Here is a 26,595-nt window from a genome sequence, read left to right on the forward strand (position 1 = left end):
CGCAGCGTTTTTCCCGCACGCGGATCTGCGCCCCATAGGGATGCATTGGACACCCGCAGATAGTTAAATACCTGCAGATGTCATTTGTCCCTTGAGGCGCGGATTGCGTGTGCGGGAAAAAACGCGGCATGCTCCATTTTATTGTGGGTCTCCCGCAGGCTTCTATTGAAGCCTATGGAAGCCGTCCGGATTCGCGGAACACCCATACAAGAATTAAAACTTACCTGTCCAGACGCTGCGGATCCTCGGACCGAAGAAAGAAGATCCGGCCGCGACGGAGGGAAGATCCGCCGTGTCAGGACAGGTGAGTTTATTCTTATTTTTAGCCTCATGTCCGCGGGAAAGGAGGGACCCGCTGCGGGATTCTGCATGGAGAATCCGCGGCGGGCCTGATTTTCCCCGTGGACATGAGGCCTTAGTGGCCGTCCGTGATAAGAAATAGCGAGTTGTGTGTTTGGACGCGATAGTTGCAGCACCAACTGTGATCACATTTGCAGCAGAGGGTTTGTTAGGCGACATTCACACGACCATGTTTGCGCACCTTTCTGCCTGTGCAATATGCAGAGAATAGAACCCATTGATTTCATGTGCGTATTCGGCGTGTGCATTTTGATGGCGAAAAATATTGCGCAGCGTGCTTTTTTTTTCTGGGCATTTGCGCACGGAAGGACAACATATTGAACTCATTAAGTAATCGGCCATTTCAATGGCTGAGAGCATCTTTGCGTGTTTTTTTTTTACGTGCAAACACACAATTTGCGCGGGTAAACAGTACAGTAAAAAAACGCTCAAACACCTAACGCTCATTCCGCAAAAATGCTGCTCAAGTGCGCGCATAAATACACATATGCATATCTGGCTTTACGGTACGTTTGCACAAAGTGGAAATGAAAAAATTCCACTGAAAATTCGCAGCATTTCCGCATCCAAAGCTTCGGTGCGGACGGTGACCTGATATCATCAGCAGGAGTTTTTGCGCTGTCAGCACTTCCCGCTACCTGGTACATGGCGGCCTGTAGTGAGCGCAGTGTTGCTGGTCAGGTGATGGGAAACTTGTATCACCTGACCGGTAGCGCTGCGCTCACTACAGGCCGCAAAGCGCTGATTTTGACTCTGTTTTGGATGCGGAAATGCTGCGTAATATGCTGTGGAAATTCAGCAGTATTTTTGTTAAGTGTAAACGTAGACTTAGACCGCGCCTACGCAGAGCGTCGGCAGTAACTTGTGTCCAACGGCGGTTTTTAAAGCACCCCATCATTGTGATGGGTGATGAGGTGCGTTTAAAAGCGCAAAAGCGCATCAAAATAGCGGAGTTAGAAAGCACTGTGTTTGAGCGCAGGTCTGCGTGGCCCCATTAAAATCAATGTGAACGTTCTACCGCGATTACTGCGGCGTTCAAAACGCTGTGGTAATCGCGGTAAAAAGTGCTTGTATGAGAGTGGCCTTAGACCTCTGTAGTTTTGGATGGTGAAAATGATGGATGCCTCATCTGTACCTGAGGGACCCCTGTGATAGATGAATGGGGTCTGCTGGCCACCATTGGTGTCTCTCATGCGACATATCCGGACTGGCATCGCAATTTCCATTTATTATAATTTTATCAGAGTTGCTGACTGGAATGTCGCAGCACACAATGATACGCTCGACGTAAAAACAATGGCGTCCGGCGGAAGGACAGATCCAAAACAGCATGTAATGTATCTATGCACAGGGCCTAAAGAGAAATGATATATACTGTATGCATGTATGTATGTGTATGTATGTGTATATATATATATACAGTATATATATATATATATATAATGTGTATACTGTGTGCAGGATGAAGAACCGGTATAATATACCTCCTGAGGAAGATGCAGTGAAATACAGTAGTGGACAATAATGCCAGTTATTACATTTTCCACAAAGTGTTTGTCATAAACTGTAGTTTATTGTACCTGGGACACTGATACAAGAGCAAAAAGTACAAGAAAAGGTTCATTTAACGAATGTCAAAAATACAGGGTGGCCACGTAGGCCAGCGCCACACTCTTATGAAGGCTGTCTAAAACTGAATCTGGCTTTGTTGCCCATAGCAACCAATCACAGCGCAGCTTTCACTTTACCTCAGCAGTATAAGAAATAAAAGCTGCGCTGTGATTGGTTGCTACGGGCAACAAAGACAGATTTTCTTTTAGACGGCTTTTAGAAGAGTGCGGCGCCGGCCTAATTTTCCATAGCGCTTCCTGTAGATACAGCATATGGCTCCCCCGGGCAGGTGTGTCATCTATGGGGCTGGTACGTCTGACTGATGAGCTGATTTTTCTGGCAGCGGGATACATGTGAGTGATGAGGCTAATGTTTCACACGGGCGATCGCGATATCACCGCAAGAAAATGGCTGGACAGTTGTGACTTTTTTCTTGCGATTCCTTCGCTTCCTATACGCCATTTTGCTGTGATTTTTTTTTTTTTTAGCACAAAAGTCAATAGGACATTTTAATGTTAAAAACGCAACGCACTAAAATTGCAATTTTGTGCGCTGCGATGCCGTAAAAAGCAGGCTCTACAGGGAAACATGGAAGATAAAAAAAAACGGAAAACGCAGAGAGATCGGGCGTGCTGCGATTTCTTTTCTCTCACAACATCGCAGGAGTGAAAACACCGCAAATGTGAGGGAAACCATTGAAAATCATTTGTTTCAAAATTCTGCGTTTTTACTGACTCCTCGCATCGCATGAAAATTGTGCCATTTTATCGCTTCTTGTGAAACCACCCTAAGGCTACATTCACGCAAGCGAGCGCGATATCCGGCAGTCACGGGATGATTTTGCATATGCCAACATGCATTTTCCCTGCGGATGCGAGGCAATTTTCTCTCCGCCTAGCATCCGTTCGGAGACGGTCGTGGAGCTTCTTCCATTGTTTTCAATGGTGGACCTGGCATCGCACTGCGTGCGCTGATGCGATGCGAGGACACGCCCAAAGATAGGATGGGCTGCAGTTTGTTTCCCACATCACATTGCGGAGCAATACGGGAAAACATGGCTCCTGTGTATGACCCCCTTCAGAAGAACGGGATTCATATTTGTGCGAGATTTATGCGTCTCGCAACGCACACATTTCGTGAGATTTTATCGCCCGTGTGAAGCCGATCTAAAACTACATCCACACAGGCGCGTGCCGATAAAATCATCCCGATATCGCGCTTGTCAACATGCGATTTTTACGACAGTATTTTTTATTGAAAATCGCTTCTGTGAAATTGCGTTCCTCGCGCGTGTGTAAGAGCCGCGAGTGTTAATTGTTGACTTCAGTGGGGAACGCTGCACCGCACTGGCATGCACATTAGTGGTATGCGGGCGCCGTGCGACGTCTTTCAAGGCCCCATTGTAAACAACGGGCGAGGCGATCCGAGGGAGCGCACAAGATAGAACGTGCCGCAATGTTTTTCCCTCGCAGAATCGCTTGTGTGAATCAATCCATTTGAAAGGATGAATATCATATTCGCGCGCGTTTTGTGCGTATCGAGAATAGCGTTCGTGTGAATAAGCCCTTAGGCCGCTTTCACACGGCCGTGAAAATCGCGAGATATTTGTGTGTTTTGCGAGGCGCACAGTTCTCACACAAATATGAACCCCGTTCTTTTGAATTTTTCCAGCGTTGCATCGCCGAGTGAGAAATAAATCGCAGCGCGTCGCATCCTTGGGCGTTCCCTCGGAGCGCGGCGCCGTTTTTTTTTACTGGGACCTTGTATGGCGCGCGATGTCTTGCAGTGTTTCGCATTGAAGTGGATGGGAAACTCATGGAATTTTTGTGTACGTGAAAATCACACGTTGACAAGCGCGATGTCGGCCGGAGTTTTTTTTGCGATATTACGTTCGCCGTGTGAATGAAGCCTCCGCCCGGCGTTTCCTGCAACGGGATTAGTACAATATCGCCAGGCGCACGGAGCGCTGAATACACGAAGAGGCGCAAGTTACTGTAAAAAACTGCGGCCTTTTTATGCAAGAAACTGGCGTAATAACATGATAACTGAGCCTCATAGTATCCTATATTATAATGTACAGCACGTATAATAACTGGTGATACGGTATACCGCCTCTATTATTACACTGTGTGATTATATATATTATACTATCTCGTATACTGATGACGTCATCAGTGTGTATTATACAGTATGGTGATGTGGGGTATTATAAAGCAGACACTGATGATGATGGGAGGATGCTGAGGATGATGGGGTAGTACTTGTGCTTAGGACAATCTTGCGCTCTCTTGTGCGCGTCTCTTACAGACATTACGGTAGCCGGCCGCTGCCGTATTCTTCCGTAGCAGCGCGCACTCGGCTCCCCAGTGCTCCTATCCTCCCTCCGCCGGGAGCCGCTCCGTTGCCGCTATGGCTGAGCGCAGAGCCTTCGCTCAGAAGATCAGCAGGTACCGGGGGTCGCCGCCATCACCGCACCGGTCTGACAGGAGGCCCCGGGGATGGGCTGGGCCGCGGGGAATCCCAGCCAGTTCCCGGCGCAGGCCGCCCCTGCTGACAGGCCCGACCGACCCCTCCTCTGTGCTGCTGTCAGGCCGGGCGCCGGGCATTGTGTGCGGGGAGAGGGGGAGGAAAGCACCGAGGCTCTACTGTGTTATCCTAGGGGGGACGAGGACAATGGCGACCCCAGAACCTGGTAGCCCCCCGATAATATCCCCCCTGTGCTCCCCGCCCCCAATAATATCCCCACCATGATACTCTCCCCCTGGTATTCCTCCTGTGCTGGCCGCCCCCGATTAATATCCACCCTCCCCCCGATTATATACCCCCAGTGCTCCCTGCCCCTGATAATATACCCATCGTGTTACCCTCCCCATGATAATACCCCCCCCTAATAATATTCCCACCGTGCTCTCTGCTGCCGCCCCCCAATAATCTCACCCCGTGCTCCCAACACTCCACTCCCCCCCCCCCCCCCTCCTTGATAATATCCCCACCGTACTACCAACACCCCAGTGATGTACCCACTTTGATACCTGTGCCCCAATATTACTCCTATGATGCCAGCACGATAAGATCTCCACTGTGGTGCCCTCTCCCCGATAACGTCATACCGCTGTAATGCTTGTACCCCAATAGCATCAACTCTGTAATAACCCTAAGTAGTATCTGCACCCCAATAATATCATCAGTATAATACCTATCGCACCCCAATAATATCACGGCTGCAATAATAGTAATAACCGCAGTTACGATCTACACCCCAGTTATGCCATTGTTGTGCACCCCAATAATATCACCATTGTAAGAACCCCAGAGATCTGTTCCCTAACAATCACACCCCTGAAATAACACCAAATATCTGCGCCCCAATTATATACACCCCACTCTGATGCCCGCACCCCAATAATGTCCCCTCCATACCCCCATAATATTATTCTTGTGTAATAACCTGAGATAGTAATATTGCTTTTGAGTAATAACCCCAGACAGCTGCACCCCACTATCATTACCCCCCTGTAATAAAAACAAAGTGCACCCCAATAATATCTCTAAAACCCCCAGATCTCATCAGACCCGGTAATAACCCCGGATAGCTCCGCCTCCCCAGTCCATAATAGGACACCCTGCCTGTATAATGCTCCCTAATGATCTGCTGGGGCTCTACTGCTCCTCCTGTCGCTGGAGCCTTGCGGTTGTCACCATCATTATTACTGCTGTTTATTATTGGGGTGTATGAGACGTTGTCCGCCCACAATAAGGAGGGGCCGCGGCTCCTTTGTTCTCTCCATGTCTGGGAAGGTTCTGCTGACATGTTGGGGCTCATATATAACTTGTCATCAAATCCGAGGAGGAGAACGAGAGCGCCGAGCTCCCATCACCACTGCGGTGTGTGCGGCTATCAAGGGTCTTACTGTCATGGCCGCTGGCGGTCTTATTGGTCCCTCAGTGTCCCTGAGCCCCGGCGGGTGCAAAACTACAACTCCCGACATGCTTGCCCCCCCACAGGTTGGTGGGGACCCGTAAGGCCGGGCTTTGAGGCGTGGCATGTCAGTTTCAGCGCGGCTTGGCCACAGCGCGTGGGCGAGATTTTTGCAAATCTCATCCACTCTGCTGCTTGGGTTCAAGATTGCCGGCGGAAAGTCAGCGCGCAAATTCCGTGGCAACCTCGCCCCATGTGAACTCGGCCTTGGGGTGCAGGCACATGGGGGCGAGAAAAAAAGCTGCGCCTTAGAATTTCAGGCGCAATTTGCACTGAACAGCACTTGGACATCCCATCCATGCGCTGTCCATGTGCTGAACAACATTGGCGCGTTATTGTCAACCAAAAATATGCTGCGGTTTTTGATAATTGTTTTTACCAAGTAAAAAAAAAAATGAATGGGTGCTTGTGGAGAAGGAAAATTAGGAAAATACATCCGTGTGTCGGTAACTGTTACCAAGGAGAGTAGAATGAAATCTGTGTAGCCTCCACCTGCGTAAATATTACTATATACCACATATCTCCAGCGCTGAGACCTTCTGGATACTGTATGTGGGACTGATAGAACACCACTGTACTGTAACTATATACCTCTACAGACATAATAGTCATCAGCAGTGCAAGAATGATAAATACATTACTTATCCTGCATTATACCCCAGAGCTGCACTCACTATTCTGCTGGTGGAGTCACTGTGTACATACATTACTTATCCTGTACTGATCCTGAGTTACATCCTGTATTATACTCCAGAGCTGCACTCACTATTCTGCTGGTGGAGTCACTGTGTACATACATTACTTATCCTGTACTGATCCTGAGTTACATCCTGTATTATACTCCAGAGCTGCACTCGCTATTCTGCTGGTGGAGTCACTGTGTACATACATTACTTATCCTGTACTGATCCTGAGTTATATCCTGTATTATACTCCAGAGCTGCACTCACTATTCTGCTGGTGGAGTCACTGTGTACATACATTACTTATCCTGTACTGATCCTGAGTTACATCCTGTATTATACTCCAGAGCTGCACTCACTATTCTGCTGGTGGAGTCACTGTGTACATACATTACTTATCCTGTACTGATCCTGAGTTACATCCTGTATTATACTCCAGAGCTGCACTCACTATTCTGCTGGTGGAGTCACTGTGTACATACATTACTTATCCTGCACTGATCCTGAGTTATATCCTGCATTATACTCCAGAGCTGCACTCTCTATTCTGCTGGTGGAGTCACTGTGTACATACATTACTGATCCTGAGTTACATCCTGTATTATACTCCAGAGCTGCACTTACTTTTCTGCTGGTGGAGTCACTGTGTACATACATTACTTATCCTGTACTGATCCTGAGTTATATCCTGCATTATACTCCAGAGCTGCACTCTCTATTCTGCTGGTGGAGTCACTGTGTACATACATTACTGATCCTGAGTTACATCCTGTATTATACTCCAGAGCTGCACTTACTTTTCTGCTGGTGGAGTCACTGTGTACATACATTACTTATCCTGTACTGCTCCTGAGTTACATCATGCATTATACTCCAGAGCTGCACTCTGTATTCTGCTGGTGGAGTCACTGTGTACATACATTACTTATCATGTACTGGTCCTGAGTTACATCCTGTATTATACTCCAGAGCTGTACTCACTATTCTGCTGGTGGAGTCACTGTGTACATAAATTACTTATCCTGCACTTATTCGGAGTTACATCCTGTATTATACTCCAGAGCTGCACTCACTATTCCGCTGGTAGTCACTGTGTACATACATTACTTACCCTATACTGATCCTGAGTTCAATCCTGTATTATACTCCAGAGCTGCACTCACTATTCTGCTGGTGGAGTCACTGCGTAACTCAGGATCAGTATAGGATATGTAATGTATGTATACAGTGACTGCACCAGCAGAATAGTGAGTGCAGCTCTGGAGTATAATATAGCATGCAACTCAGGATCAGTACAGGATAAGTAATGTATGTACACAGTGACTCCACCAGCGGAATAGTGAGTGCAGCTCTGGAGTATAATGCAGGATGTAACTCAGGATCAGTACAGGATAAGTAATGTATGTACACAGTGACTCCACCAGCAGAATAGTGAGGGCAGCTCTGGAGTATAATATAGCATGCAACTCAGGATCAGTACAGGATAAGTAATGGATGTACACAGTGACTCCACCAGCAGAATAGTGAGTGCAGCTCTGGAGTATAATACAGGATGTAACTCAGGATCAGTGCAGGATAAGTAATGTATGTACACAGTGACTCCACCAGCAGAATAGTGAGTGCAGCTCTGGAGTATAATACAGGATGTAACTCAGGATCAGTACAGGATAAGTAATGTATATACACAGTGACTCCACCAGCAGAATAGTGAATACAGCTCTGGAGTATAATATAGGATGTGACTCAGGATCAGTACAGGATAAGTATTCTGTGTATATATGCTTTGCTCTGTCAGCACCTCACAGACTGTGTTGCATGCGCCCCCCATTGGTTGGTGTTGTGCCCACTGATTGCTCGATGGTCCGGTCGGATCCTGTACTACTGGCTTTATGGGGTCCGTGTTGGCATTGGAGAGGAATCTGGGCAGATGTTGGGACCCAAATCTCTACAGCAATGGAGTCCCTAAATCGAGCGATGTGGGGGAGAGCAGTGAACCTCGTATCGCTCCCCTCGTCATTGTTCTTGCAGTAATTTGTTTGTAAGTGTTGATGGGGCGGAAACGATCAGTCAGTCAGGCATGACGTCTGCCGTTGTGTCCTAGATCTGTTTTTCTCAGTGTCACGGGGGATCTCAAATTTTGCTTCTCTTTCAGGACCTCTGGTTGCTGTCACTGTATTTATCGTCATTCAGAGAGTTTCCATATAGATTGCAGTGTAGCGTCTGCCAGCGGCAGGTTATTACAGTGTATTAAACACAAGTTACAAAGTTACTTTTTACGCAGATTGGACAGGATGGACCATGGAAACCTGTCCGCCTCCCATCCCCTCGGCCGGTCCCACACGAACGTATACGCACACAATGTACGGTGAATGGCTTCAATGAAAGGATGTTGATTTTCATTGTTCTATTCACACTTGTGTATGTTATGTGTGTAGTAAAAAAAACCCAAAAAAGCGCAGAATGTTCTATTCTGTCATGTATTACATGCGTACAGCACTAAAATCTGTTTCCCATATCAACCAATCACAGCGCAGCTTTCATTTCCCCTCAGCAGTATAAGAAATGAAAGCTGTACTGTGATTGGTTGCTAGGGGCACCCAGGTACCAAACTACCTACTAAGTGTTGTATTCAAAGCCTGTTTCAGAAATGGCTCCTAAGCGGGTCTGTCGCAAACATGAAGAAACCGAGGCCTCTGTCACTCCGGACGTTCAAAGTCATCCGTAATACACCGCAGCGGATTGCAAATAACCCTCAAAAATCAACTTGGAGACGGCCTGAGTAAGATGATGTACGGCGAACGACATGTTGGCGAATACAGAAACCTCTGAACCTGAAACCATACAGAATAACGTGTGCAGGAACTGAAAGAGCGCGACAAAGCTAAACACGTAAATTAATCTACGTGGTCTCTAACTATGATTGCTACGGGACTTTTGAACCCATCGCCGCATTTGATGACGGATGGCCTGTGGTTTCATTTATCAGGTCACATGAATTCACAGAATACGGGGAACTGGATTATTGCAAATCTCCACCTGATTCACCAAACACAACTGTACGACCGGAAAATTGGCCTTTAATGCGCACGTCAGGAACACGAATAGCGGGACCAATTGTCTCTGAGTCGGCTGTGAATGCTGCGGTTTATCTGCATGAACATTCTGACAACCAACGAACACCAGAAGAAGGACTGTACTGCTTTTTTTCAACAAGATCGGCGCCAAAATCGGCACCATTTGGTGCCAATTTTGACGAATCCACAGCTGATTTAACCCTTTCAGTTGAAGGGATGAGGTGTGCTGCGGATCTGCGTCAAAATCTGCAGCAATGGTGCAGACTTTGATGTAATGTTTGGTGATTATGGTGCATATTTTTCGCTGTGGAAAATCCCCCTCCCCACCCCAATTTTGCTGCATGTGAACGGTCCCTTGAAGTGTTCTTGAGATTTTAACAAGTTTTCTAAAATCCATCAGGTTCTTCTTATTTTCACTTTCCTGCTGTTTGCGCCCTGTTTCATATCTGTAAGTTCAGACTTTCAGGAGGTCTTCCTCATATTTGTCTTGCTTTATTGTTTGCAACCCACCTTCAGGCTGGGGACTTGTAGCAAGTTTAGCATTCTGCCAGTAGTTCACTGTCCTGACTTCCTTGCTGTTACTTCCCACGCTGCATTGCACTAACTCTCATCCAATCAGCAGGGAGCCGGTATCTGAATGCCCACCCCTCTGCTTTTCCAGGACATGCTTTTTCTGTGTCTAACAGAGAGTGGTCTGCAAAGAAGCCAGAAGGGAGCCCCCTAGTGGCAGCCACTTTTAAACATGATTTACAGTGCAAGTATATTACAGAAATGATGCGATTAGCACAAGCCAGTGGAGGAGCAGAAGATGTCTGTAGAGTTAATGCCCCTATAATGACCAGTCCAGTTCCTGAGGGGACACCAAAGAGAGAATCCCCGTGTCCTCCTGCGCCCCCTTCTGGCCCTGCACCAGGTATAACACTGTGTCGGCTTTACCCGGCATTTTCCTTTAACATCCCAACTCTTTTTGTATAAAGTAGTAGTTGGCTGTGTGTCTCTCCAGCAGTTTAGAACTACAAGTCTCAGCATGGCAGCCTGTGGCATACGGGTAAGGTTTGTATGTGAAGGCTGGATTGCGCCCGCTTGCGTCCATCCTCATAATGACAAGTGGAGGTCACTAGTCTCATTTCCCTTTATTTCGGAGCGCTGGCCTAGTGGTTCCCCTCCGCCCTTTGTATCCGTCTCCTCGTTCTCATCAGTTCTTCTTTCTCTTTTGGAAATAATTAAAAAAAAAAAAATCCTTTACTGACTCATCGCATAAAAATATATATCCTGTTTCCCCAGACGGAGGCCAAACGCTTTATTCTATTCTAAATCCATGATTTAGGCTTCCAGATGTGTGGGTTGTGTTACTAGTGTTGTCTACGGAGCCCCATAGGACCGGATGGAAACTTACTACAGTATCTGAAAGTTGCCAAGCAATTCCTTACTCCTGCCCATTCTCATATCGGCCATGGAATGGCGCAGTATAGCTTCCGGGGCAACCGTATATCACCCACGGAGTCTACAGCAGGAGGGTCGGGCTCCTGGCACTGTCAGGTACTTACCGTCCTCATCGGATCGCCTATGTGGAATCTAGAGACAGTTGCCTTCAGTGGATAGAACAAGTCTCCACCGCCCTGCTAGAATGCCAGGCTTTGTCATGTTGAAAGAATCCAACGAAGATGAAACATTTCAGAATTATTTCCACCTTCAATGTGACCCGTGATCTGTACAATTCTTCTTGGGCCGGTGTCTATCAGCGGGGCACATCTTCACTTGGCAATCTTTGCCCACTCTTCCTTGCAAAAGCGTTCCAAATCTGTCAGATTGCGGGGTCATCTCGTGTTTAGCGCCCTCTTCAGGTCAACCACAGATCTTCAATGGGATTCAGATCTGGACTTTGGTTGGGTTGTTCCAAATCTTTGATCTTCTTCTGCTTTGGGTTGTTGTCGTCCTGAAAGGTAATATTCATCTTCAGCTTTTTAGCCGAGGCCTAAAGGTTTTGGAAAAACGAAAAAGAAAAATGTGCTGCTCACCCGTGGGTCACAGAAAGGCGCACGGACAGTTCTTGGTGCTGCGGCCGGAATCTACTGAAATAGGGAGAAATGAAGGAAGAAATCCCAGGGCAAAACAATCCAGTGATGATATAAAATCCTTAAAGGGGTTGTCCCGCGGCAGCAAGTGGGTCTATACACTTCTGTATGGCCATATTAATGCACTTTGTAATGTACATTGTGCATTAATTATGAGCCATACAGAAGTTATAAAAAGTTTTTCACTTACCTGCTCCGTTGCTGGCGTCCTCATTTCCATGGAGCCGACTAATTTTCGCCGTCTAATGGCCAAATTAGCCGCACTTGCGCAGTCCGGGTCTTTTTCTTTCCTCAATGAAGCCGCTCGTGCTGGATGCCAGCTCCTTGTAGCTCCGCCCTGTCACGTGCCGATTCCAGCCAATCAGGAGGCTGGAATCAGCAATGGACCGCACAGAAGCCCTGCGGTCCACCGAGGGTGAAGATCCCGGCGGCCATCTTCAGCAGGTAAGTAAGAAGTCACCGGAGCGCGGGGATTCAGGTAAGCACTCTCCGGTGTTCTTTTTTAACCCCTGCATCGGGGTTGTCTCGCGCCGAACGGGGGGGGGGTTGAAAAAAAAAAAACCCGTTTCGGCGCGGGACAACCCCTTTAATACTTTATCGTGGGATAATCCTAAAAATATACAAACGTCTGCTGGCAACCGCTGCCGCGTCTCAGCCGGGCAGGTCTTACTCGCAGCATGAGGGTTTTGTGCCAAAATGGACTGATATTTGGAATAGTTCATAATACCCCCTCCGTTGACTAAGGCCTCCTGTCTACGGGTGTAACGATATGCCACGGCAGATCTCTGCCACGGGAGTCGCCGCAGGGGAGAGCTGAGAGCTCTTTGCACTGAGCCTATCTGACTGATTGGCTCACCGCGGAGAATTGCGGCAAATCGCAGCATGCTGCGATTTGAATCCCGCGAGCAGATAATTGCTATGATTCTCCGCTCGTAGACAGGGCGACTACGCTTTCCATAGCAACACTATGGAATGTGTGCACCGTATTCCCCGCGGGCCTAAAGCCCCAGTTGCAACAGCAGAAAAACAGCCCCCCACATAATGCCGCCCCCACCATCTTCACTCCAGGTCTGGGGGTCTCTGGTTATGGCAGTGTTGGCTTTGCACTAAACATAACTTTTGGAATTAAGGCCAAAAAGTTCCCCCTTGGTCTCATCAGACATAATACGTTCTCCACAGACTTCTGGCAGACTTGATTGAGGTTTTGATAAAACATAGCCGGGATTGGATGTTTGTCTTTGTTAGAAGAGGCTTCTGGAGGCAGGGATCGGACCACCTATGTGGGATCAGGGATGTGGAGGCAGTGATCGGACCACCTATGTGGGATCAGGGATGTGGAGGCAGTGATCGGACCACCTATGCGGGGTCAGGGACGTGGAGGCAGTGATCGGACCACCTATGTGGGATCAGGGACATGGAAGCAGTGATCAGACCACCTATGCGGGATCAGGGACGTGGAGGCAGTGATCGGACCACCTATGCGGGGTCAGGGACGTGGAGGCAGGGATCGGACCACCTATGCGGGGTCAGGGACGTGGAGGCAGTGATCGGACCACCTATGCGGGGTCAGGGACGTGGAGGCAGGGATCGGACCACCTATGCGGGGTCAGGGACGTGGAGGCAGTGATCGGACCACCTATGCGGGGTCAGGGACGTGGAGGCAGTGATCGGACCACCTATGCGGGATCAGGGACGTGGAGGCAGTGATCGGACCACCTATGCGGGGTCAGGGACGTGGAGGCAGTGATCGGACCACCTATGCGGGGTCAGGGACCCGGAGGCCGGGATCGGACCACCTATGCGGGGTCAGGGACCCGGAGGCCGGGATCGGACCACCTATGCGGGGTCAGGGACCCGGAGGCCGGGATCGGACCACCTATGCGGGGTCAGGGACCCGGAGGCCGGGATCGGACCACCTATGCGGGGTCAGGGACCCGGAGGCCGGGATCGGACCACCTATGCGGGGTCAGGGACCCGGAGGCCGGGATCGGACCACCTATGCGGGGTCAGGGACCCGGAGGCCGGGATCGGACCACCTATGCGGGGTCAGGGACCCGGAGGCCGGGATCGGACCACCTATGCGGGGTCAGGGACCCGGAGGCCGGGATCGGACCACCTATGCGGTGGTCAGGGACCCGGAGGCCGGGATCGGACCACCTATGCGGGGGTCAGGGACCCGGAGGCCGTGATCGGACCACCTATGCGGGGGTCAGGGACCCGGAGGCCGTGATCGGACCACCTATGCGGGGGTCAGGGACCCGGAGGCCGTGATCGGACCACCTATGCGGGGGTCAGGGACCCGGAGGCCGTGATCGGACCACCTATGCGGGGGTCAGGGACCCGGAGGCCGTGATCGGACCACCTATGCGGGGGTCAGGGACCCGGAGGCCGTGATCGGACCACCTATGCGGGGGTCAGGGACCCGGAGGCCGTGATCGGACCACCTATGCGGGGGTCAGGGACCCGGAGGCCGTGATCGGACCACCTATGCGGGGGTCAGGGACCCGGAGGCCGTGATCGGACCACCTATGCGGGGGTCAGGGACCCGGAGGCCGTGATCGGACCACCTATGCGGGGGTCAGGGACCCGGAGGCCGTGATCGGACCACCTATGCGGGGGTCAGGGACCCGGAGGCCGTGATCGGACCACCTATGCGGGGGTCAGGGACCCGGAGGCCGTGATCGGACCACCTATGCGGGGGTCAGGGACCCGGAGGCCGTGATCGGACCACCTATGCGGGGGTCAGGGACCCGGAGGCCGTGATCGGACCACCTATGCGGGGGTCAGGGACCCGGAGGCCGTGATCGGACCACCTATGCGGGGGTCAGGGACCCGGAGGCCGTGATCGGACCACCTATGCGGGGGTCAGGGACCCGGAGGCCGTGATCGGACCACCTATGCGGGGGTCAGGGACCCGGAGGCCGTGATCGGACCACCTATGCGGGGGTCAGGGACCCGGAGGCCGTGATCGGACCACCTATGCGGGGGTCAGGGACCCGGAGGCCGTGATCGGACCACCTATGCGGGGGTCAGGGACCCGGAGGCCGTGATCGGACCACCTATGCGGGGGTCAGGGACCCGGAGGCCGTGATCGGACCACCTATGCGGGGGTCAGGGACCCGGAGGCCGTGATCGGACCACCTATGCGGGGGTCAGGGACCCGGAGGCCGTGATCGGACCACCTATGCGGGGGTCAGGGACCCGGAGGCCGTGATCGGACCACCTATGCGGGGGTCAGGGACCCGGAGGCCGTGATCGGACCACCTATGCGGGGGTCAGGGACCCGGAGGCCGTGATCGGACCACCTATGCGGGGGTCAGGGACCCGGAGGCCGTGATCGGACCACCTATGCGGGGGTCAGGGACCCGGAGGCCGTGATCGGACCACCTATGCGGGGGTCAGGGACCCGGAGGCCGTGATCGGACCACCTATGCGGGGGTCAGGGACCCGGAGGCCGTGATCGGACCACCTATGCGGGGGTCAGGGACCCGGAGGCCGTGATCGGACCACCTATGCGGGGGTCAGGGACCCGGAGGCCGTGATCGGACCACCTATGCGGGGGTCAGGGACCCGGAGGCCGTGATCGGACCACCTATGCGGGGGTCAGGGACCCGGAGGCCGTGATCGGACCACCTATGCGGGGGTCAGGGACCCGGAGGCCGTGATCGGACCACCTATGCGGGGGTCAGGGACCCGGAGGCCGTGATCGGACCACCTATGCGGGGGTCAGGGACCCGGAGGCCGTGATCGGACCACCTATGCGGGGGTCAGGGACCCGGAGGCCGTGATCGGACCACCTATGCGGGGGTCAGGGACCCGGAGGCCGTGATCGGACCACCTATGCGGGGGTCAGGGACCCGGAGGCCGTGATCGGACCACCTATGCGGGGGTCAGGGACCCGGAGGCCGTGATCGGACCACCTATGCGGGGGTCAGGGACCCGGAGGCCGTGATCGGACCACCTATGCGGGGGTCAGGGACCCGGAGGCCGTGATCGGACCACCTATGCGGGGGTCAGGGACCCGGAGGCCGTGATCGGACCACCTATGCGGGGGTCAGGGACCCGGAGGCCGTGATCGGACCACCTATGCGGGGGTCAGGGACCCGGAGGCCGTGATCGGACCACCTATGCGGGGGTCAGGGACCCGGAGGCCGTGATCGGACCACCTATGCGGGGGTCAGGGACCCGGAGGCCGTGATCGGACCACCTATGCGGGGGTCAGGGACCCGGAGGCCGTGATCGGACCACCTATGCGGGGGTCAGGGACCCGGAGGCCGTGATCGGACCACCTATGCGGGGGTCAGGGACCCGGAGGCCGTGATCGGACCACCTATGCGGGGGTCAGGGACCCGGAGGCCGTGATCGGACCACCTATGCGGGGGTCAGGGACCCGGAGGCCGTGATCGGACCACCTATGCGGGGGTCAGGGACCTAGAAGCAATCCTCAGATCGCATTGGTCCCTGATGATTGCTTCTAGGTACCTGATTCCACATCGGTGTGGTGATGACTGCTTCTTTGTGGGATCAGGCGCTTCGCTCCGTCCTTGGATCACCTATGTGGGATCAGACTCTTATGTCGATCATCAGCCCATCTGATTAGATCTCCTGTGGGTTACTAGTCCTATGCAGGGGCATTTCATACTACGATAGCACAGGAACAGAGCGGCTCGCTCTTCTCTCTCTATGGTTATATGGCTGTCCCTGAATGAGGCGTATCTACGTGGGACCCCCTTACTTAGTGCGTTGCCCCTTTAAGCTGATGATCTTTAGCTTCATATCCCTCCATGGTTTTGTGAGATCACCTTGTATTTTATTAGATGCGGTTTTCGTTCTATTATACTTTAACGGCTTCTGTAAATATGCGATACTCGGCCGTTCGTCATCGGAGCCGGCAGACGAATCCCATCAGTCACAATCGCACAAAGATCTATTGACTTCTTTGCTGCGGCTGCATTTTCCTTGCTATTTCCACATGCGGCCCGGATGGCCGGTGGGCATGTTCTGCCGCTCACAGTTCTCCCGCCTACGCCTTTTATGAATTTCAGAATGTCACTATTAATATTAATCTGTTTAATGCATAAATATCAGACACGGAGATCTGGGTAGGAGGAAATTGCTCCTTGTAAGAGTAGAGCCACTTAAAGGGCCGCTGCGCCCGACGTCGGGAGCTCCCAGATACGAACACGGCCCGCTTCACGCTGGCATTGGGATTTCTATTCTCAAGGCTGATTCACACGGGCGTATGCGTATTTGTGCCACGTTTTTTGTGGAATGATCATTGCGTATTTGCGCTCACAAGCGTGTGTTCTGCTGATCTTTTTGCGCCCATAAATTGAGCGTATTTGCACACGCAAAAAAAAAGCACACAACCGCGCTCCTATTCATTGAAACGGGCAATTAACTTAATTAGTTCAATATGTGCTATTTTTGTGCGTAAAAAATACAATGTGCTGCGGAAAAAATGCGCACAAAAAATTTGTGCTTGCAATATGCAGAGAATAGAACCCATTGACTTCCACGGGTTCGCTCACATCCGCGGATTATGCTGCAGATATCAATGGGTTCTATTCCCTGTGTATTACACAGGCAAATTTTTTGTGCGCCAATACGTACGTCACAGGCGTATATTTTGCGCACGCCTTTTGTTTTTAAAAATAAATATGCATCATACTGTATTATCTTAGGCATTTACGCACAAAAATAAGTTAATTAGTTGAATATGTGCTATTTGACAATTCCAATGGATGGGAGCGTAGTTGCATGTTTTTTTGTTTTTTTTTTTGCATGTGCTAATGCACGCGATTTATGGGTGCAAAAAATACAGTAGAGCACAGACTCGCGCACATAAATACGCAATTCCCGGAAATGACTCTGCTAGTGTATAAGTATGGCGCATCTTTAGATACTTCTGTCTAAGGCCGCCTGCACACGGGCGATTTCCCGCGGGATTTCCGCCACTGAAAGCCTGCATAGGAGTGCATTACAATATGCACTCCTATGCAGACGGCCGCGGTTTGGCCGCGCGGCAAACAAACCGCGGCGTGTTCTATTTCTGTGCGGGGCTCGCACAGAAACGTCACTCACCCGGCCGCCGGGTCTGCGCATGCGCCGACAGCCGGCACATGAAAGATCCAGGGCCGCCGGGCGCGGGTGAGTACGCGCTGCTCCCTGCAGGTGCTGGGGTCGGGTCCCGCGGCGAGAATTCTCGCCGCCGGAACCGACCCGTCCGTCTGCAGGCGGCCTAAGGGTGCCTTTCCACTAGCATTTTTTTAACGCGATTGTCAATGGGACTTTCTAATGTTAAAAACGCATTGCACAAAAATTGCAAGTTTGTGGTTTGGAATTTTCGTGCGATGCGTTTTTAACATTAGAAAGTCCCATTAACAATCGCGTTAAAAAAATGCTAGTGGAAAGGCACCCTTAAAGCGCCCTCACACAGGCGTTGGTACAAACTCTGCGTTTTACAGCGTTTTCATGAGCGTTTTTACTGCATATTTTGTGCATTAACAAGGCAGGGAGAAAACGCGGATGGCGTCTCCGTTTTTCCCATCCCGGTGGCATAGTGAGCAGTGTTTAAAAAGGCTGGAGTCCGTGTTTTACTGCGTTTTAAACACACCCCATTCGTTTTAGTGGGCGATGCAGGGTGTCGAAAACGAGCCGAGCGTCCGAAAATAGAACATACAGCGAGTTATAAACGTTGCGCTAAAACGTCGTCTGAGAAGCCACATTGAAATGAATGGAGGCTTAGTGCAGCATTTTTAGCGACCGCTTAACGCTGTAAAAAACCGCCTGCGTGAAAGAGACCTAGTCGATGGCTTAGTTTACGCAAGTTTTGGCGCAATTGTTGTGCTTGATTTCTCGTTTTAGCCAAATTCTCTTTCTGTGAAGCCAAGACACTCCAAAAAAGTGTATAAAAGACCCCGTAAATGTATTGTAAAGCGTCCCTTTAGATGGGACAATGTGGCCAACGGTTACCCTAGTGATGATCGCTCAGTGAATGGAGACGGAGCTCGCCGGAGATTACTTCCAGCCGCCTGCCTTTATTCGTCGTAAACGGGCAGTCGCTCATAGATGAATGGCTGCCTGTTCACACGGGCGATCGTCTAAATAATGACAAATGGTAAGCGAAGGAATTGGCGCTGGTAGTTTTGCACTAAACGATTATAGTTTAGATGTGCGCGATCCAGCGAGAATCTGAACGCTAATCGTTAAGTGTAAAACGGGCATAAGACTGTTTTCTGCTGCAGTTTGCAACTGGCACCGCAATGCATCGTGGGAAATTTGACACAAGACAACAAAATTGGCACCGATTGTACAAATTGTATAAATTAACAAAGTCAGAATGATTAGATTTGGCTGAAATGTTGAGGATTTGAGACCATTTCTGCCTGAATCTGGCGCAGTTCGCCTGCTAACAGTTTGCTGGCGAATTTGCTGCAGATTTTCCACGATTCACACCAAAACCAGTTAGGCTTCCTTACACGCGGGCGAGCGCAATATCGGGCCATGAAGCTCGGTCTGATGTCACGCTCGTGAACGTGCGAGTTACCACGGATGGGAGGCGTTTTCAGGCAAAACCGAGTTGCATCAGCGAAGTTCCGATCCTCTCGCGCGATAGAGGATTGGTAGTTTTACCAATTGATTTCAATGGCAAGCCTCGCATCATACGGCATGTGCGGCAGTAAAGGTCCCAATGAAATCAAGACTGCGCATGACAGCGTGTGTGAGATACGCGGTTATACGCAGTACAATATTACTGCCATAGGCCAGCTCCACAGCGGTAAAACCCTACGTGACTGGCACAGCATTATATCCCTATGGCCATGTGATTCCGGCCTCAGGCCGTACGCTTCCATCTGTCTAACATATATGTTTTAGTTCTTTAAAGTCCTGAAATAAAAATTGAAGCAGAATAGGACATGCTGTGATTTTTATTTATTTCTTTTATTTTTTATTTATTTTTTGGTATAAAAAAAAAAAGCAGGTTTACATAGCGCCATTACTGTAATTAGTCCGTGTACTTTCTGTCTGTAGTCCATTTTAGCATGGACCTGCAAATCACTTGTGTGAATAAGCCCTTTCGTTGCATTTAATGAATTTAATGTCTCCTTTTTAGGACTGTGGCCGCAGAGGTACGCAAACAAATCTCAGGGCAATATGGGTCTCCGCAGCTTCATAAAAACCTGAGCGTTGGTGGTGGGTCGCATCACGCCTCGGTAAGTGTCAGCACTTGCTCTCTGTTGTCATTGGTTGAGCTGCATGTCAGTATTGCAGCGTTCGTCCCAGCTGAGGTCGCTGTTAGGCCCCCCTCATACAGGCCTTTGCAGAAACGCAGTGTTTTTCAACCCTGCGTTTACTGCGTTTTCAGCAGCGCTGGCATGCGTTTTAGCTGCGGTTTCAGCACAGATGAAAAAGCAGCCATGGAAGCTGGAAAAAAAGCAATACTCCCCCCAGCAGGTGCCGCCCGGGTCCCTCCTGCCTCTCTCCGGAGTTCCGGGCAGGCTTTCTTGCATTTGTCAACACCAACAAAGCATCTCTTGCTGGTAACAGAGATTGAGTACCCCGCCTCCAGCAAGAGATTGCTCTGGTTGTTGAGTGCCATGGCTCAGCCAATCAATCAGAGCAATCTCTTGCTGGTAACGGGGATTGAGTACCCCACCTTTCGGCAAGAGATTGCTCTGGTTGGTTCTCGAGCGCCGGTTCTGATTGGCTGAGCCACGGCACTTGACAACCAGTCCGAGCAATCTCTTGCTGGTAACAGGGATTGAGTACTCCGCCTTTCAGCAAGAGATTGCTCTGGTTGGTTCTCGAGCGCCGGTTCTCATTGGTTGTCGAGCGCCGCGGCTCAGCCAATCAGAGCGATTTTTATTTCTGGAGGAGGGGTAATCAATCCCTGTTACCAGCAATAGATGCTCTGTCGGCGCTAACAACTGAATGGGAAGCCTGCAGGAGCGCTGGAGAACAGTGGAAGGGACCTAGACAGCGCCTGCTAGGTGGGTATTGCGCTTTTTCTCCATCTAATGTAGTTACGGCTGATTTTCGGGTAAGGCTTAAATTTCAAGGGCCACCATTCCCCTGAGAACCAGGGTGTGGTTAACGGTGGTAAAAACGCGGTGCCAGGTTGTGCCATGTTTTCATCAGCGCTGAAAACGCTGCCCATTCATTTCAGTGGGCAGTGCACAGCATTTTCAACCCAAAAATATAACCGACATCGCTTTAAAATCGCAGCATTGAAATCACTGCATTGTAACGCTTGTCTGAGAAGCCCCAAATGGCAGCGTTGTACAGCGTTTAGCGCAGCACTGAAAAAGCAATGTTAAACGCTGAAAAAAACCCCACTTGTGTGAGGGAGGCCAAACTTTTTCTGTATCTTGTGCTTCTACTTGTATGTTAGGTCCCTCTTACTGAAGTGGTCGACCCTGTGGATTTTGAAGAGTATCTCACCAGTCATCCTATAGTTAATGACTCTGGCCCTATAAGAGATCTGTATGAATTTCCCGCTGACGATGTGGAGGTGGTCTACACTCCAAGAGAATGCCGGACGGTGGTCTCGTCTGTGCCGGAAGAGAGGTAATTCTGAGTAAGGCTAGGGCTGCATGGCGGCAAAAATTTTGGGCAATTTATTTGCAGTTTTGCGCTTATTTTACAGTGCAATTTAGGGTTTCCAGCACCCATTAGACATAAGGGTTCTTTAACCCTTTCCAATCCAATTTGTATCCTGGTTTTCCTAGGGGGCTTACTCTTTTATTGCTGTTATACAACGGCGCTATATGCTGGCTAAAGCCAGTACTGCATGAGGCGACACGTTGGATAGGCTCCGACAGCAGAGAGGCTGGCAATATACAGTAAGAGAACCCTGACGGACGTCGTCCAACATCGGAGCTGTACAGCCTTAAAGCATAATGTCTTCAGAGGTCAGACAGTGGATTGGAAAGGGTTAAGATGAGCAGATGATTGTTTGAACAAGCCAGTGATGTCCCCGCTAGCTCGTTCACTCTTGTGCAGTCTGTTTAGACAGATACATAGTTGGCTCGTCCTATGAGAATCGTTCAGTCTTTCACATTTGCTGTATAAGTGACTGAGAGGAGCTGAAGGAGCGCTGGTTAAACCGAATGATAAGCGAACGAGCCAACGATGGTTTTTATTCCTGCAGAAAATGAATGAAAAGCGAACGATTATTGTTCGTCTTTCGGTTATCGGCTCACGGTTGGATCGAACGATTATTGTTCACTTCCGTTTGTTTGAACACTTTTGAACTATAACACAGGTCTACAAACAAAATTTTTTTTTAGATCCAATAACTGATTTTGTATATTCAGAGGGGATGGATTACAGAAATGACTTCCATTCTCCTGTATTACATCAAGTTTTTTAAAAATTACGCATGAAAGAAATCTTTACAACATGAAAAGCTAGAAGTTCTGAAGCGTCCTGTGGGAGATCTGAATCTCTGACCAAATCAGTAAGTTCATCTTGTGTTAAAGGTTGGAGTGTGACTTCAGTGTCTGGCCAATCAGAATCTTCAGATGACTCGACTGGCTCACGCCATACCATTAGAACCCCAAGACTACATGGCTTTATCTTTCCCTTTGACCAGTTTCTCAGCTCTGCAGCACAAGCACGGCACACTTTATGGGGGGCCCACGGTTTATCTTGATCCCCCAGCTTCATTCCAAAATAAGCGAAATACATACTTTTAACACATGAAGTTCTGCTCTGTCTCTGCATTGTGATCATAAAACGTCCACGAATGTAACAAAATATATTTGGATCATTCAAACACTTCCTTGTTTGCATAATTATAGCACAACAAATATACTAAAACGGATTAAATAATCCACTGAAACCCTCTATTCTAGACATAAGAGATGAGTGAGCGTACTCGGTTCGGGTGTTTTTGCACTCGAGCACCGCTTTTTCCGAGTAACTGACTACTCGGGGGAAAAGATTCTGGGGGTGGCGTGGTGGAGTGGTGGGGAACAGGGGGGAGCTCTCTCTCCCCCCCCCCCCCCTTCCCCCACTCCCCTCTGCAACCCCCCGCTCACCCCCGGCGCCCCCCAAATCTTTTCGTCCTAGTAGTCAGTTACTCGGAAAAAGCGGTGCTCAAGTGCAAAAACACCCGAACTGAGAGCGTTCGCTCATCTCTTCTAGACATGCATTACCCTATCTTGCTTTAGCACTGGTTGATGTAGCTTCTACCCAATGTCCGCCATTACAATAGTGGATCGTGCTGCCGACTGATAATGAACTAAATTAGAGAGAATGTTTACTTGCAAATACATATTTGTCTTCCTATTTCATTGGAGATATTGTTTATTTTTTAATATCTTGTCAATCATAGTTACTGAAAGGATTAAAAATTGGGATGTAATGGGACATAAGGGCACTTTCTTCAGGAGAATAAATTACATATAAAACAAGAGTCAAAAACAGAAAAGGAAAATCCAGGTTGACCTGTGTAATCGTTCCATCTAAAAGCACCTTGAGGCTTGGGGCTACACCAACATCACTGTTGTGAATGCGGTTAGTTCACTACATGCAACATGCTATCATTGTGACACGACTTTGAAACCACTAAACCTGCTGAATGTTTGGTTACAAACTACAAGCAAATTCTCCAATGTGGATTTCAGTGTAAGGCTGGATTCACGCGGATGATGGCGATATCAGTCTAAGAAACTCGGACCGATATCGCACTCTTAAACCTGGGATTTTGGATGTGAGCGCAATGCAGGTTTCCTTAAAAACGCATCGCGTTGCATCTATGTATTTGTGATTATTATGTGCGTAAAAAACCGCAATGCACTCGCAGGCAGAGAGCATGGGATGCAAGCGCAATGTGAATTTTTTTTATTTATTTTTTTTTATTTATTTTTTTTAAAGATCCCATAGGAAATTATGGGTGGTTCCTTACAAGGAATCACCCAAAAATAGTGACTTTTGTATCTCACGAGAGACATATCACTCGTGAATAAATACATTGAAATCAGTTTGGAATTTTAACCCTCGATTCTGTCCATATCGCTATCGGACAGAACTCGCACATGAAAATCGCTCTTGTGAATCCAGTCTATGTCACATGTGACTCTGAATAGTTTGCAACATGTTGTTAATTTTTTTTCAGTGTTTAACGGATCTTTTTTTGTTTTCTTTATAATTCTCACAGATTTTATTGTTTCTCCTATAGTGAAATGGAGCCGCATGTCAAGGATTGTGTGCGGAGTTACACTGAGGACTGGGCCATCGTCAATCGGAAGTAAGTAACTGCATACAAAACCTATCTGTAGCATCATTTCATTCATCCTTATACGTATAAAACCTTACAGGGGTTCTCCGGGACTTAACTATTGATGATCTGTGCTTAGGATAGGTGATCAGTAGTTATTGTGGGGGCTCACAGTTTGGAATCCCCGACGATCAGCTGATTGAAGAGTCTGTGGCGTTCATGTCAACTCCGCAGCCTCTTCTTAGAAAGGACTGAGCTGCAATACCAGGCACAGCCACTATACAATGCATGGTGCTGTGCCTGGTATGGACTTAAGTGACAGCATTGCTCACCCGAACACCACATTCACTTCAATTAGCTGATCGGCAAGGATCCTGAATGGTGGACACCCTCCGATAAACTATTGATGACCCGCTCTGACGATAGGTCATCTGTAGTGTCGTCCTGGAAAACCCATTTAATATGGGATCAAGTGTTTGTAATTTGTTTCAAAATATGTTTATTCGCTTAACTTTACATGTAACAGGTTACGTGCTTGTATCTCCTTTGCTGGCAGGTTTACGTACAATAATGTTGGGTGTTTATCTTGCAATGATACAAAAACACATTGTTTGCTAATTTCCAACAGATAACTAAACGGTCAATAAGTGTTTGTAATTTGAACAGAGATAGGAAAGCTGCCAATCACTTCTGTTACTGCTTATCTCCTTGAAAAATTAGTGATTTAATAGGTTACAATTAGAGATGAGTAAGCACGTTCGGATAAGGCAGTTACTCGAGTGAGCATCGCTCTTTTTGAGTAACTGCGTTCTCGTCCGAGCAGGGGGGGGAGAGAGATCTCTCACTCCCCACGCCGCCCCCCCCCGAGCCTGCTCAGACGAGAATGCAGTTACTCAAAAAGAGCGATGCTCGCTCGAGTAACTGCCTTATCCGAACGTGCTCGCTCATCTCTAGTTACAATCCAACCAGTTAGACTCGTGATTTAGAGGACGGAATTGCCTATAGACATTAGATTGTCGGCAAATCCCCTTGAAGTAGTCAGGTTTTTCTGCCTCATTCTGTGCGCAATAGTAAGCTTATTTGCTTGTACTTTATTATAATTTGACCCTTGCTGTACTGAAATCCAGCACTTCATGCTGAGTGTATTCTTATAGACAGATAACAGTTAATCAGATGAAGCAGAGCTGCAGTATAAAGCATAGGGGGAATGATGTGGCAGGAAGCTGAGCCTTTGATGAGACATCTTTCTAATCAGTGCTATATTTGTGACAGATACCACAAGTTGGGCACAGGCTTCAACCCCAATACCTTAGACAAGCAGAAGGAGAGGCAAAAAGGTCTTCCTAAGCAGGTGTTTGAGTCTGATGAAGCCCCGGAGAGCAGCAGTTATCAGGACGAGCAGGTGCGTTGTTTGCTTAACAAAATGTTTATTGATTTTGTTATGTTCAACACATAGCAATCCAGGATTACAACATTACATGCATGCGTATGGTCAATCAGCAACAAGATTGAGCAAGTAAGGCCTAATGCCCACGGACGGGTCGGATTCCGACTGTGGAATATTGCAGCGGAATCAGACCTAGCGCCCCCAAGAGACTCTATACTCACCTCTTTGGATCCGCGGCAAGAGTCTCTGCCGGTGAGCCGGCGCTCATACTCAGTGCAGTGCGTGACATGCCGGCGATGGGCAGTGACGCGATTTCCCGCTATAGTTCGGCTGTGCTCACAGCGGAAGTATCGCTGGACGGACAGCTTCCATTGACTACAATGGAAGCCGCCCATGCATTTTTCTGCACAAATAAAAACAAAGTGCGATTCTCCCTTACGAACGAAAAACCTCAGCTGATTTCCACTCATGGGCATGTGAGAATCGCTTTACATGGCATGTCTATGGAGGGTTATTGCTGCGGAATTTTAGACAACCGCTGCGATTTCTGCAGCGATAATCTGTCCGTGGGCATTAGCCCTTAATCGGGAGTTAAATTGTCTAATGTGATTTCTAGAAAACATAATAAGGTCCACTTCTTCATTAACTGCAACTCCTAATAAAGTAAATCGGTATGAACATTAGAGGACCATAAACAAAAGTAACAAGTAATGGAAGACAAAGGTTAGATCACATAAGGAAAAATCATGAGGGATGAAAGGGAGAAGGCTGTAATGTGGTTTATTATGTGGGTAAACCTGAGATGGGAAGTTAAAATGAACTAGTTTTATTAACCTGGTCAGAAATTATGTACCTCATAAATCTATTGGAGGAGTAGATGAAATGCTTGATGGTAAACTCGATTACCCTGGAAGAGTCAAAGCTCTGGTTGTTGGGTTCCATAGATGCATGGTCTGCAAATAGTGATACCAGGACGACCAGGTTTGTTCATACAACACTTCACGATCCATAAGGATATAGCTGCCAGCTTCTCATTGACCGTGATCCACGATAATTTTGTTTTCACAACGTCAATGCTAACTATAGTTTTCCTCCAGGAGCGAGCGCAGGTGCGTTGTTTAAAGTGCCGTTTTGTTATTAGCATTATACTAGTAATGGTTAGGAAATTATAGCACCAGTGTTTCTGCTCTGCTGCATGCA

General features: G+C 49.2%; 1 protein-coding gene across 13 annotated transcripts in view; it reads left to right on the forward strand.

The window, feature by feature from the left end:
• Nucleotides 1-4,308: 4,308 nt before the first annotated feature.
• DOCK7 (dedicator of cytokinesis 7) overlaps nt 4,309-26,595 on the forward strand; it is a 162,661-nt gene continuing 140,374 nt past the window's right edge. For all 13 annotated transcript variants that reach the window (XM_066597707.1, XM_066597709.1, XM_066597711.1 and 10 more), the window contains exons 1-5: nt 4,309-4,418; nt 19,899-19,998; nt 21,177-21,352; nt 23,970-24,038; nt 25,281-25,410. In XM_066597707.1, the coding sequence (XP_066453804.1) occupies nt 4,381-4,418; nt 19,899-19,998; nt 21,177-21,352; nt 23,970-24,038; nt 25,281-25,410 (513 nt within the window). In that variant the 5' untranslated portion in view covers nt 4,309-4,380. The remainder of the gene's footprint in view (nt 4,419-19,898; nt 19,999-21,176; nt 21,353-23,969; nt 24,039-25,280; nt 25,411-26,595) is intronic.

This window comes from Eleutherodactylus coqui, chromosome 3 (genome assembly GCF_035609145.1).
Source record: "Eleutherodactylus coqui strain aEleCoq1 chromosome 3, aEleCoq1.hap1, whole genome shotgun sequence".
NCBI lineage: Eukaryota > Metazoa > Chordata > Amphibia > Anura > Eleutherodactylidae > Eleutherodactylus > Eleutherodactylus coqui.